This window comes from Hemicordylus capensis, chromosome 2 (assembly GCF_027244095.1).
Source record: "Hemicordylus capensis ecotype Gifberg chromosome 2, rHemCap1.1.pri, whole genome shotgun sequence".
Taxonomy (NCBI): domain Eukaryota; kingdom Metazoa; phylum Chordata; class Lepidosauria; order Squamata; family Cordylidae; genus Hemicordylus; species Hemicordylus capensis.
The window spans coordinates 295,839,373-295,853,442 of record NC_069658.1 but is presented as its reverse complement, the minus strand read 5'-3'; the positions used below and the strand labels follow the sequence as shown (position 1 = coordinate 295,853,442).

Genomic DNA, 14,070 nt, shown 5'->3' with positions numbered 1-14,070 from the left:
TTTTCCTCTTGTTTGTTTGATTTCCTCTTTAATTACAATCATCATGATGTAATAGTAATAGTCATAAGAACAGCCCTGCTGGATCAGGCCCAAGGCCCATCTGGTCCAGCATCCTGTTTCACACAGTGGCCCACCAGATGTCACTGGAAGCCTACAAGCAGGATTTGAGGGCATGCCCTCTCTCTTGCTGTTACTCCCCTACAACTGGTATTCAGAGGCATCCTGCCTCTGAGGCTGGAGGTGGCCTATAGCCCTCTGACTAGTAGCCATTGATAGACCTCTCCTCCATGAAACCCCTCTTAAAGCCATCCAAACTAGTAGCCAACACCACACCTTGTGGCAGAGAATTCCACAAGTCATGTGTTGTGTGAAAAAGTACTTCCATTTGTTGGACCTAAATTTATTGGCAACCAATTTCATGGGAGGACCCCTGGTTCTAGTGTGTAAGTCACCTTATGTGTTTGTATTAATTCTGTTTTAAAGCAATGCAAATTCCGTAACACTAATGCTGGGGTCTAAAGAACCATCTAACTAGTTCTGCATACTTTGGGGTTTTGTTTTGGGGTTTCTTGAACTGCTTACCCCACCACAGCCACATGGGAAATGATTTTTGAAATTTGAGAGGACTTTAAAAGCAGTGTGAGATATGATCTGGGGGCATCTGCAGTTCTAGAGGTTGGTAAGGCAAACATCCCCCCAGGTATGCTTAGAATACAGTAACTCTGTCAATCTTGGCCAGAGTATTTGGGGCATTGATACAAGTGTAATAAAAATGCAAAATTTTGTTAAATATTGCCCCATCCATTCCATTCCATCCTGGAATTCATGAAACATTCTGGTTTTGTAGGCTAGCAAAAAAGTTGGATTCAGTAGAATCCACAAGCATTCTCCAGAATTTATATTATGTGCATAAATAAACCACAGAAATTATCTGATCATAGATCACATCCTTGTTCAGGGACTACACCAGTGTTCCCTCTAAGGTGTGTGTGTGTGTGTGTGTGTGTGTGTGTGTGTGTGTGTGTGTGCACACGCACTAACACGGGGTTTTTAATGTCGTCCTCAGTTAATTTTAGATCCTGCTCAGGTTTAATCAGGAAGGCCTCACTCTGAATACATGTGCTCACACACTGCCTTGATACTGCCACCCAGAACAAAACTCATTCCACACACAGATGAAAAAAAATAGAACATTGGACTCACAGTATCTATAAATATAATTCTCCTGGGTGTGCCCAGGGAAAATACATCCCGGCAGCCCAGCTGATTGGCTGGCGGCGGAGGCGCCTGATTGGCTAAGGCGTACCCAGGAGGATTGGCTGGCCGGGTGGCCGCTGAGGCAAGGCGGCGGCCGTGTGCGGCGGCAGTAGTGGGCCAGGCTGCGACCCGTGGCAGCAGTAGTGGCCCAGGCCGTGGTGGCGGGAGAATTGGCTGGCCGGGCAGCCGTGGGCGCGGTGGAAGTAGTGGGCCAGGCAGCGGGTCCGGCCCAGCTGCTGAGGTGAGGAGGCGGCGGCGGACCCAGATGCCAGGCGGCGGTGGGCCTGGCCGCGGCAGCGGCACTTGGCCGGGCCAGAGACTGGGGCGGGGGGAGAGAGGCAGTGGATCCGGCCCAGCGCAGAGGCAAGGTGAGGAGGCGGCGGCGGCGGCCCGGCCGGAGACTGGGGCGAGGGGGAGAGAGGTTGCTGACCCCAAAAAACGCACAGATGCTCTGTGTCGGGGTCGGCTTGCAATATATTTATTATTTATATATTTAACATATTTGTATACCACCCAAAATGCAAGTCTTTGAGTGGTTTACAACCAAACAATAAAAACAACAAATAAAAAGGTTTAAAACATTACAACAATTTAAAATTTAAAACTTTAAAACTATTAAACATAATCAACCTATTAAAAGAGTATCTAAAAGCCTAGGTGAACAAATGTATCTTGCCTGCCTTTTTAAAAGTTGTAAGAGATAGGGAGGCTCTTATTGGATAGAACATAGATGCAATGTTCTATTGTGCCACCATGCTGCAAAACATGGATCTGAGGCATGGATCTTAGTGATGTTTACAAGTGGAGATCCTAAATCCAGTATCAATGCTTACATCCAGGTCAACTTACAGCATTCGAAACGTCATAGCTCTTGTGTGCTGTAGTGTAAGAGAATAAATCTGAGTGGATTTAGAGGTACCTCAAATCATAATCTATTCTACTGCCTATGAATGCATCCTAAAAATCATGAATTTGGGTTTTTGTGGCACTGCTGTAGCACAAGAATGTGGATTTGAGGCATCAAGCCTCATGATTTTTATATGGAGGGAGCGCAGATTCCAAGATGATAGATCCAGCACTACCTAGATTTGAAGCATAGGTTCTCACAAATCTTAGGCCAGACCATAAAAGTCCACTTTCTAAGCACATGTTCTTCATGGTCTCTGTGCATATAACACTAACGGGCTTGAGTGTGCAGAATCACAGATCAGAACCTTCTAGAGCTTTGCCTCAGGCATTTTCGTGCAAATGCTACCCTCAGTATTCAAGAGGGCCATGCCAAGTCCCCTGCACCCTACAGTTCCTTACCCTGGTGTTCCATCCTAGTGGCAGCCATCAGCTTATGGCAAGGCCTTCTGAAGAAGTGTGTTGCCTGTGAAATAAAGCTTCCCACATTTGATAGACATCAAATGCCTTCTTTTTTTAGACCAAGGCCATAAAGTGGACACTAGTCACTATTGCCTGCATTTTACCAAACAAGCACAGATAAATGAGCTAGGTTATGATCCTTCTTGTGAGAAAAGGCCCTGTTGGCCACCAACACTTTGGCTAACAAAAATGACCTTGTGGCCGGACCAGATACTACCACCTTGGTTCTGACTCCTGGAACATCCAGGATGCAGCCTTCTGTGGAAACACAATAATCCATCTTCATACTGAAACACTTGAGATAACAGCCCACTTCAGTGCCCAAACAGCCTTCAGATAATGAATGGGTCTCCATTAAGCCTTCCAATTATTTGGTTCCTCAGCCATCTTCACATACCATCAGATATGGTGGCCTTATTAGAGCTTCCAAAGCAAAAATCTTAAATAAACACAAGCGGCTATCTGACTCATAGTTTCTTCTTATTCTTCAATGAACCTGTCTCCCAAGACCCCAGCAATCCTGCCCTGTGTGAAAAACGTTTTTCCTTGCAGGCAATTTTAAAAATATATATATAATTATTATCCTTTTCAAGCAATATATCTCACTTCTAAAGAACATAGCCAGATTGTGGAAGGTAAGTTGCCAAATTTTGTTACATTGTGGGTAGGATGCGTTTGGAGGTTATGAATACTCCTTAGCTGGATATTTTACCATTGTTAATTATAATCTTATTCCTTAATTTTATTTATATTTGTTATATTGACATTGTTATTTGTATTCTTTATATTCTCTTTTCTGGTCAATGACTGTAATAAAACTGAACTGAACACTTCTAAAGAAAAGAGAGTCAAGCTATTCTCATGAGCAGCGAAAACCAGGCTAGGAAAGCCCAGCCTGGTTTTCACTGCACGTGAGAACCACCAGGAGCTGTGTGGACCCCAGCGGAGAGCCCTCTAAAGTAGCCTGCCGCTTAACCCAGGTTTTGGGTGTGAGTGCACCCCAAAACCAGGCTAAATTATCATGTGTGTGCCACGGCTGCTTGCGGGCACATTTGGTGGGGGGGCTCCTAGTAATACACCACACATTTGCGTGGCACACTATTGGGGCTCCGGGGGCAGGAAGCCGCATAGCAGTGATTCCCTGGGCCCAACCCCCAGAGCGCCCAAGCGAGGCATGGGAGCACTGCAGGGAAGCCGCCACTCATCTGGGTGGGCAATTCACCTGCCCAGGGAATACTGAGTGCTTGTGTGCAGGGAGGGTTGAGTAAACCTGCTCTCACCACAGACCTTTTGGCGTTTCACACTGCTTGTGTGAAGTGCCTCAGTGTCTAATATACAGCATTATAGAGGTGTAACACCATGCCCTAGGGCTGCTGCAGAATTCTAAGCAAGCCCAGACACTGTTCAGAAGCAGTGTTCCTACAGACGTCCCCATTCACGACAAACCTGCAAATGCAGCTTCTGAACATTGGTGTTAGAAGGCCATAACAGCTCTGGGGCACAGTGCTATAGAACCATAACACTGCACATCATGTTAGTCACCCTGTTAAGAAGATATATTTGAAAGAGTACTAACACAACAGTCTCTTGTCTATGAGGAAGAGCTTTTTTCAGCTAGAAACCATGCAACCAACCAAACATGTAAAACAAGATTTTTTGAACAAATTGATTTTCCTAATAATTAATGAAAGTTTACAATCATTTTTTTAGCACCTTGAGGGTTGCCCTGGTTTATAAGAACAGCCCTACTGGATCAGGCCCAAGGGCTATCTAGTATCCTGTTTTACACAATGGCCCACCAAATGCCTCTGGAGAGCCCACAGGCAAGAGGTGAGGGCATGCCCCCTCTCCTGCTTTTGCTCCCCTGCAATTGGTATTGAGAGGCATCGTGCCTCTGAGGCTGGAGGTGGCCCACAGCCACCAGACTAGTAGCCATTGATAGACCTGTCCTCCATTAAATTGGCTGAGCCCCTTTTAAAGCCATCCATGCTGGTGGCCAGGGCCATCACCACATTCCATGGCAAAGAATTCCATAGATTATGCACTGTATGAAGAAGTACTTCCTCCTGTCAGTCCTAAATTTCCCAAACGTCAGTTTCATGGGATGACCCCTGGTTGTGTTGTGAAAGAGGGAGAAAAATTTCTCTCTGTCCACTCTCCATTCCATTTATATTTTAATACACCTCAGTCATGTCTCCCCTAATCGCCTCTTTTCCAAACTAAAAATCCCTAGATAACTGTAGCCTTGCCTCCTAAGGAAGATGCTCTAGGCCCCTGATCATCTTGGTTGCCCTCTTCTGCACCTTTTCCAGTTCTGCAGTATCCTTCTTAAAATATGGTGACCAAAGCCTCACACACAAGCCTAAAAAACCAATTAGTCAAAGCCACACTTAAGAGACAATGGGAGCCACCTCTGGCTTTCAGGCCTTGCAATGAAGAACAGCTGTAGTCAATGCTTTAAAGGATACAGGATCTCTATCAACAGACATTATACTAAACTGAGTATATTGTTCATGGTCCAAGTTTGTACAGCCTCTGCAGCATGGTGAGCAATGACAGAAGCTCCACTGAGTAGAAATATTCAGTTTAATGAAACTCTTGTTGGACAGAGGGAACATGAAGACTTTCTGAGCTGCGCAGGATACATTTCTCTATGTTCTGTATACACTGGTGTATTGAGACCAATGTTCTTTAGAGCCATTAAAAGGGAGAGAGAGGGAGAAAGATTGGAGCTGGCTTCCTTTACAGCGGTCCAGTATTGTGCATATGCTGAGGGGCACTGCAATTTATAAGAAGGCGCTCTTCTTCATTTAGTGCAAGAATGTCTGCAATGAAAGACTGGCACTCCTGCCGCCCGCAAATGGACATCCGCGCTGAATACACATCTTCGAAATCCGCGCCCCTAACCACAAAGGGCAGCCAAGCACCTGCACAGACACGTCTGCCTTCAGAAGGTGGTGACTGCACCGCAAAGCGTAGCCAAACGCCATTCCGAACAGTTCTGCCGCTGGCTAACTTTCGGCCGGGCCTCCTCTCCCGACGCTTTGAGACTCGGCCTTTCTTCGGCTCCTATGCCCTTGAGTTCTTTCTAAATCCAGCCTTCGGACCCAATCTGTTTCCCAGTAAAACTACGTTTCCCACAGGGCCTTGCGATCGAGCAGGAGGTGGCTCCATGTTTCCTCCTCCCCTTGGCACCGGCGGACCGGGTGGGTGGCTGCGTGGGTCGCTTCCTTCCCGGGTTGGAGAGCGGCTGCGTGCGCACTTCAGCCTTCCTCCTGCGCGTGGCTGCGGCTGCCCCGCACCGTCCCGCAGCCATGCCTATGATAGGCCGATACCCCATCCGGAGGACGCTTCAGTACTTGAGCCAGGGGGACATCATCTTCAAGGACTCGGTGAAGGTGATGACTGTCAACTACAACACGCGTGGGGAGCCCAGCGAGGGGGCCAGGTGAGTGCCGTGAAGCGAGGGCCCTTCGTGTTGTGGGGCAGCCGAAGAAGGCAGTCTGCCCGCCAGGGCGTAGGAGGGGGAGGTTGCTCTTCGACAGGCGCAACCTTCCGGCTCCCCATTCAGGGTCTGTGCGCGCGGTGCCAATGCGGAGAGAAGGCTGCTCTAGCCTGGGCTCGTCAAGGAAGGGCGGGAAGGCGCTTGCCTCCATCCTGCAGGTGAAGCAAGCAGTCCGCATTCAAGCGGGGGAGGCTCCCCTTGGGAGTGAGGCTCGTGCGTGCGAAACGACCAACGCGGCTGTGCCTCCGTAGAGACCTCCTAATGGTATCGGATGGAGGAAGAGCCTCGAGAAGCTGCTCAGGCTCTATGGCAAGTCGCTCACTACAGCCTATGCCACAGCCGTGAAGGTGCTGCACAACTTACTGCAAGAGATCGACGTGGTTGCCCATTGGGATCCAGACATGTTTGTACGTGGTTCGGAAACTTCACTTGGTTCAACGAGCAGCAGTTAGATTGGCCTCTGGGGTGTCTGGAGAGACCATCTTACGAGGTTTCCGGGCAAAATACAAAGTGCTGGTAAAGTGTTCCCTCAAGTCAGTGTCAGCTCCTGGCAAGCACAGGGCCCTGTGGTTCTTCTTTGGTAGAATACGGGAGGGGCTTACCATTGCCATCTCCTGCACAGCATGACATACGTTGCCTAGGAGAGCGCCAGTATATAAATAAAATAATAAATAAATATATATATGTTTGGATTGAGAAACAGTAGTGGGGGAACCCAATCTTTTCAAAATTTAGAATCTGCTTTGCCTATTCAGGTGTCTTTATATATACACACATGCCTTTAAAAACAAAACAAAACCATTTATATCCCACTCTTCCTCCAAGGAGCCCAGAGCGGTGTACTACATACTTAAGTTTCTCTTTCACAACAACCCTGTGAAGGAGGTTAGGCTGAGAGACTGGCCCAGAGGCACCCAGCAAGTATCACCCAGCAAGCTGAATGGGGATTTGAACTCTGGTCTCCCCGGTCCTAGTCCAGCATGCTAACCACTACACTATGCTAGCTCTTTTGCCTTTTTCTCCCTCCCATTTCCATTGGCAAGATTAGAAGCTCCACAGAGGTTTCAAAAGACTGGATATATTCATTGCTATTGTTCTGTAATATAACTAAGATGGAGCTAGATTGAAAGCTGCCATAATGACCTTGGGTGGAATAAAAATGTCATTAAATAAATAAAATTTATGGTGTCATCTGTGGATGTTGTTGTTGTTGTTGTTGTTATTATTAATAATTCAATTTCTATACCGCCCTTCCAAAAATGGCTCAGGGCAGTTTACAGAGAAATAATAAATAAATAAGATGGATCCCTGTCCCCAAAGGGCTCACAATCTAAAAAGAAACTTAAGATAGACACCAGCAACAGTCACTGGAGGTACTGTGCTGGGGGTGGATAGGGCCAGTTACTCTCCCCCTGCTAAATAAAGAGAATCACCATGTTAAAAGGTGCCTCTGTGCCAAGTTAGATATGAATGAATGTGAGCTGTGTAACTCCATGTACAAATTATGATTTGGGTCAAGGTTGAGGATGGTATAGAAATTATATGGATCCGTGGCACAGGTCTAGATTTTTTATCCCCTGTTGGCACCACAAAGTGTAATTCATGGGTGCAAATGTGGATTGTAGATCTGAAGTGTTACCATGCAAAAATAATGCTGATTTTTCTCTTCCCATAGAAAATTTGTGTTTTTCAACATACCTCAAATTCAGTACAAAAATCCTTGGCTACAGATTGTGATGTTTAAGAACATGACACCTTCACCATTCTTAAAATTCTATTTAGGTAAGTGCACGCGCATGTGTATGTGTAGTTCAGCGTTCGCTGAAGTGCATTTGAAGACCCTTCCCTCATGGAAAAATCTTTCTCAGACTAACAGTTGTAGAACTCTCTGAGTGGTAGATAGGGGGGAAAAGTGGTAACATTACCTTTTTGAAGGGGACATGCCAATAGATGTGCACACATCTTCTATATATATAATTCTCTTGGGTGTGCCTTGGAATGTGTGTCCCAGCACCCTGCTGATTGGCTGGGCGGTGGACGCGCCTGATTGGCTGAGGTGCACCCAGGAGGATTGGTTGCTGCCGCGGCGGGCCTGGTCGCAGAGGCCAGAGGCAGTGGCAGGCCCGGCCATGGAGGCAAGGCCCAAGAGGGGGGAAAGAAAGTGTGGGGGGGGAGAAGAGGCGGTGGGGAGGAGAGGTGGCTGGGCCCAGAAGCGGAGACTGGGGCAGAAGGTGGAGGGGCAGGGGAGAGGTAACCGCCGGCCCCAAAGAGCGCACAGATGCTCTGTGCGGGGCTAGCTAGTATGCATTATTATGTGCCATTATAGATAATAACACATGTGCGCACATGAACACGAACACACACATCCATAAACGTGGAAAGAAAGAAGTGTATTTTACAATTCTATTATTTATAAAATTGGATTTTTACTATCTCTGGTTCTAGTGTTGTGAGAGAGGGAGGGAAATTTCTCTCTGTCCACTCTTCTACTCCATGCATAATTTTATACATATCAATCATGTCTCCCCTCAATCACCTCTTTTCCAAACTAAAGAGCCCCAGATGCTGTAGCCTAGCCTCATATGGAAGGTGCTCCAGGCCCCTGATTATCTTGGTTGCCCTCTTCTGCACCTTTTCCAGTTCTACAATGTCCTGCTTAAGATGCATTGACCAAAGCCTCACGCACAAGCCTAATAAATAATCAGTCAAGATTATGATCAAGATGTGTTGAACATAACTGCATGCAGTACTCCAAATGTGGCTGCACCATAGAGTTGTCTAAGAGCTTTAGAATATTAGCATTTTTATTTTCAGTCCCCTTCCTAATGATCCCTACCATGCGATTTGCCTTTTTCACAGCTGCTGCACACCGAGTCAACACTTTCAATAAGCTGTTTGCCATGACCCCAAGATCTCTCTCCTGGTCACTCACAAACAGCTCAGACCCCATCAGTGTATATGTTAAGTTGGAGGTTTTTTGCCCCCACATGCATCACAGTATGCATCACGAGGACCATAGGAAGCTGCCTTCTACCAAGTCAGACCATTGGTCCATCGAGCTCAGTATTGTCTACATATGAGGAATTTTATATTTGCCTTATGAGTGATTTCAAGCAATAGATTGGTTTTTATACTTGGTTTTCTGGGCTGTTTGGCAGAGATTTTCCTATGTTGGTCTTACTTGAAGGATGAAAGGGAGCATCTAGGCTGCATCTTGTAGTTCTAAGGCATTTTATGGGCTGCATCTTTATTCTAAGGTCATTCAGAACTTTGCAAAGGGGAGGCTGGGAACTACTGAAGTTCTCCACTGTACACCGCTCTGAAGTGGAGGGAGTGGCTGGAGACTCTGACATGATGCCGGCTGCTTCTCCTCTTGCCACTGGTACTGGGGTGGAAAACTACCCTTTGCAGGCCCCAAGTCTGCTCACTTGTCCCTGACCCATATACAGGTGAAACTCGAAAAATTAGAATATCGTGCAAAAGTTCATTAATTTCAGTAATGCAAATTAAAAGGTGAAACTGATATATGAGATAGACGCATTACATGCAAAGCGAGATAAGTCAAGCCTTAATTTGTTATAATTGTGATGATCATGGCGTACAGCTCATGAGAACCCCAAATCCACAATCCCAGAAAATTAGAATATTACATGAAACCAATAAAACAAGGATTGTAAACAGAACAATATTGGACCTCTGAAAAGTATAAGCATGCATATGTATTCAGTACTTGGTTTGGGCCCCTTTTGCAGCAATTACTGCCTCAATGTGGCGTGGCATGGATGCTATCAGCCTGTGGCACTGCTGAGGTGTTATGGAAGACCAGGATGCTTCAATAGCGGCCTTCAGCTCTTCTGCATTGTTTGGTCTCATGTCTCTCATCCTTCTCTTGGCAATGCCCCATAGATTCTCTATGGGGTTCAGGTCAGGCGAGTTTGCTGGCCAATCAAGCACAGTAATCCCATGGTCATTGAACCAGGTTTTGGTACTTTTGGCAGTGTGGGCAGGTGCCAAGTCCTGCTGGAAAATGAAGTCAGCATCCCCATACAGCTCGTCTGCAGAAGGAAGCATGAAGTGCTCCAGAATCTCCTGATAGATGGCTGCGTTGACCCTGGACTTAATGAAGCACAGTGGACCAACACCAGCAGATGACATGGCTCCCCAAATCAACACAGACTGTGGGAACTTCACACTGGACTTCAAGCATCTTGCATTGTGTGCCTCTCCATTCTTCCTCCAGACTCTGGGTCCTTGGTTTCCAAATGAGATGCAAAAGTTGCTCTCATCAGAAAAGAGGACTTTGGACCACTGAGCAACAGACCAGTTCTTTTTTTCTTGAGCCCAGGTAAGACGGTTCTGATGTTGTTTGTTGTTCAGGAGCGGCTTGACAAGAGGAATACGACATTTGAAGCCCATGTCCAGGATCCGTCTGTGTGTGGTGGCTCTTGATGCACTAACTCCAGCCTCAGTCCACTCCTTGTGAAAGTCCCCAACACTTTTGAATGGCCTTTCCCTGACAATCCTCTCCAGGCTGCGGTCATCCCTGCTGTTTGTGCACCTTTTTCTTCCACACTTTTCCCTTCCACATAACTTTCTATTAATGTGCTTTGATACAGCACTTTGGGAACATCCAACTTCTTTTGCAATTACCTTTTGAGGCTCTCCCTCCTTATGGAGGGTGTCAATGATGGTTTTCTGCACAACTGTCAAGTCAGCAGTCTTTCCCATGATTGTGATTCCTAATGAACCAGACTGAGAGACCATTTAAAGGCTCAGGAACCCTTTGCAGGTGTTATGGTTTGATTAGCTGATTGGAGTGGGACACCTGGAGCCTAGACTGTTGAACCTTTTCACAATATTCTAATTTTCTGGGATTGTGGATTTGGGGTTCTCATGAGCTGTGCGCCGTGATCATCACAATTATAACAAATTAAGGCTTGACTTATCTCGCTTTGCATGTAATGCGTCTATCTCATATATCAGTTTCACCTTTTAATTTGCATTACTGAAATTAATGAACTTTTGCACGATATTCTAATTTTTTGAGTTTCACCTGTAGAGCAGAAGCTGCTGAGGGATATACTGGCATGACAGGATGCTCATACTACTACTACTACTATGAATATTTATATACCACTCAACAAAATTATCAAAGTGGTTTACATAGAAAAATAAATAAGACATAAATAAGATGGTTCCCTGTCCCCAAAGGGCTCACAATCTAAAAAATCGTGCTTGCACTCATGATTAGGCCAGTTTGCCTTACAGCAGCGAAAGTGACCAAACCCCTCAAGGCTCGTCATACACATTTGGTGGTTTATTTGTGGTTAGGAAGTGTGGAATTTGTTATTTGAATGCTTAGACATTGAATCGTAGAAGTGGGAAGGCAGCAACTCCCTGCTGAGGGCAGGAAACCTTTACAGTACCCCTGACAGGTGGCTGTCCAGCTTCTGTCTTCATACCTCCTGTGAAGGAGATGGGCCTCCACTCTGCAAGGCAGACCATTTCCCTGCCCAACAGCTCTTATAGTTCGGACAGTCTCCCTAATGTCTTGGATAAATCTGCTCCCTTGTCACTTCAACCCCTTGGTTCTAGTCCTGCCCTCAGGAGCAACCGAGAATATGCCTGCTCCTTCTTTCGGAGACAGCTCTCATATCCCTCCGAGAGAGAGAGAGAGAGATTGAGAGAGAGACTGCCTCTGACTCTTCGAATGCCAGGCACATGAGACATTTAAATCAAGGAATGGAAGCAATTTCTGGGAAGTGCATGTCTGCTATACGTTACAGTCTCTCTTTTGCAGATACTGGAGAGCAAGTGCTGGTTGATGTGGAAGAGAAGACCAACAAAGAGATAACACAACATATTAAGAAGATTCTTGGTAAAAGCGAGTAAGTAGGCATGCATACATGTCTTATTCTGTGGAATGGTATATTCCAGTCTGGCATGTCTGATAACTGGAAGACAGGCACAAACCTTCAGAGAGAGAGAGGGTATCCTCAAAGGCTCATGGCATCTTCAAGTCTTAATTGCAGAGATGGATTACAAAGAAGCCACATGGCTGCTGTAGGTTTGTAGTGGACTGCCAGCTTACAAACAACTTCTGTACATTTAATAAATCTAACTTCTACCTGCCCCATTACAGAAGATAGTTTGCCGGAATATTCCCCTGCTACAGCTTGAAATCTGAAGCAGCTTTTCAGTGAGATCATGTCAGTAGTCTGCCTGCTCACACGTCTTTAGTTGTTTATAGTATATGTATGGCCTGAAAGGACGAGTGGCTGGAATGAACCTTCTCCAGTTACTTTTACAAAGGCTTCCTCACACAGTCACCTTCAAGTAATTCTTGCTCATCCCAGGCAAGTTACTAGTAAATAATTCTGCACTAAACACCATTACAAAAATGGTTCTGAAGCACTGTCCCAAATGCTGAGATGTTGAGGGCCTGTTACAGTAAAGGAGTTCCACAACCTAAGACCAGCAAAGTGCTGAATTTTGCGGGGAAACAACCGTATTATGCTGAATGACTAATAAAATGGCTCTTGGCAGTCCACATTGTAGCAGTTGAGCTATGTGTTCTCAGCAGCTTGGTGAAAGGGTGCAATGGAGCAAGACGAGCACGTAAAGCAGGCGGCTTGGTTAGGATGTCACCTCGACCATTGTCTAGCTCTTGTGAAGTGGGGCTGTAGCTCAGTAGTAGAGCACCTGCTTTGCATGCAGAAGGTTCTAGAATGGGGATTCGAACCCAGGTCTTCCCGGTCCTAGTCTAACACTCTAACCACTATACTACCCTGGCTCTCCATCTCCAGGAAGGGCTGGGAAAGAGCCCTATCTGAAACCCTGGAGAGTTACTGCTAGTCAGCATATATGCTGACTAGTCATATGGACTAATAGTAATGGTTTGACTTGCAAGTGAACTCTTTTTCTTTGGTAGGGAAACACTCCAGGCAGAAGCACAGGAAAAAATGAAGCTCCAACATCCTGCAACTTTTGGTCCCAGAAAATATCATTTGCGGGAATGCATGTGCGAAATTGAAGGTCAAATTCCTTGCCCTGGTAAAGTGCCATTACCAAAAGAGATGACTGGCAAGTATAAACGTGCTATGAAAGACAGCGCTACTTCCTAAGTCAAGTTCTGTATGAAGCTTTCCTGCAGCAGGAATTAAAAGATTCAAAGAAACTGGCCACATTAACCTGGATGAAAACAGCAAGTTCTTCAACAGATAGTTTCAGTGGCAGCCACATAACTGGACTTACTTAATACAGTGAATAATGACGAATGTCTCTTTAAAAAACTAATTCAGGGACTTGCTCTTCTGATGGACTCCTTGGGATTGTAATGTAAATACTTGGATTTCAAAACTGGTGATATATAAATAAATAACAAATCTCTCTCGCTCCATTGCTTTAGTGAATTATGTTCCTTCTTGCCTAACACACAACTGCCTCAATACAAAATCCTGTTTACACGATGTGGGCATGTGCTTCTCGGGACAGGTTCTCCACTCAGTTGAGCAAGCCTTGTGAGCACTGGTGTCACAGTGGTTTTAACATGTATCTGGATTATGTCAGGGATGTGTAGTATGTCTGTTAAGAACCCAGAAAAAATATACTGTATGTGGAATTCAGCTTGCCAAGGATTTCTGCTTTTAAGTTTCAAAAGCAACAAATTATTAGCCCTTAAGTCTATAGAAATAAAGTGGCTGAAGAGAGTTCTGGTGCTTTTGCAGTTTGGCTGGCCTACATACTTTTCCATAAATAGGAGGAATTAGGATTCTCCCTCAGAAGAGGATTGTATCTGCTGCCTATTATGGGATACCTCAACCTCCTGCTCGTAGACAGGGCAATCCACAAGGAGGAAGGGGAAATCCTCTCAGCCTCAGTTTTTTGCCCTCAGTTTTTTTTCCAGCAGGTGCTGAAAGAAAGTTGCTTGTTTCTTTGAG

At 45.7% G+C, this 14,070-nt stretch overlaps 1 protein-coding gene across 1 annotated transcript; it reads left to right on the top strand.

Annotated features, from left to right (window-relative positions):
• Positions 1 to 5,828: 5,828 nt before the first annotated feature.
• Positions 5,829 to 13,523, top strand: MRPS25 (mitochondrial ribosomal protein S25). Its single transcript, XM_053302934.1, has 4 exons — positions 5,829 to 6,073; positions 7,806 to 7,912; positions 11,931 to 12,018; positions 13,062 to 13,523. Exons 1-4 carry the CDS (start codon positions 5,940 to 5,942, stop codon positions 13,252 to 13,254), a joined length of 522 nt encoding a protein of 173 aa, XP_053158909.1. The 5' UTR covers positions 5,829 to 5,939; the 3' UTR covers positions 13,255 to 13,523.
• The last annotated feature ends 547 nt before the right edge of the window (positions 13,524 to 14,070 follow it).

Excerpts from the sequence above, each read along its gene's own strand:
- MRPS25 (XM_053302934.1), top strand. The coding sequence starts at position 5,940 with ATGCCTATGATAGGCCGATACCCCATCCGGAGGACGCTTCAGTACTTG. Across the intron at positions 6,074-7,805 it reads GAGCCCAGCGAGGGGGCCAG|AAAATTTGTGTTTTTCAACA; the intron begins GTGAGTGCCGTG and ends CTCTTCCCATAG. Across the intron at positions 7,913-11,930 it reads ATTCTTAAAATTCTATTTAG|ATACTGGAGAGCAAGTGCTG; the intron begins GTAAGTGCACGC and ends TCTCTTTTGCAG.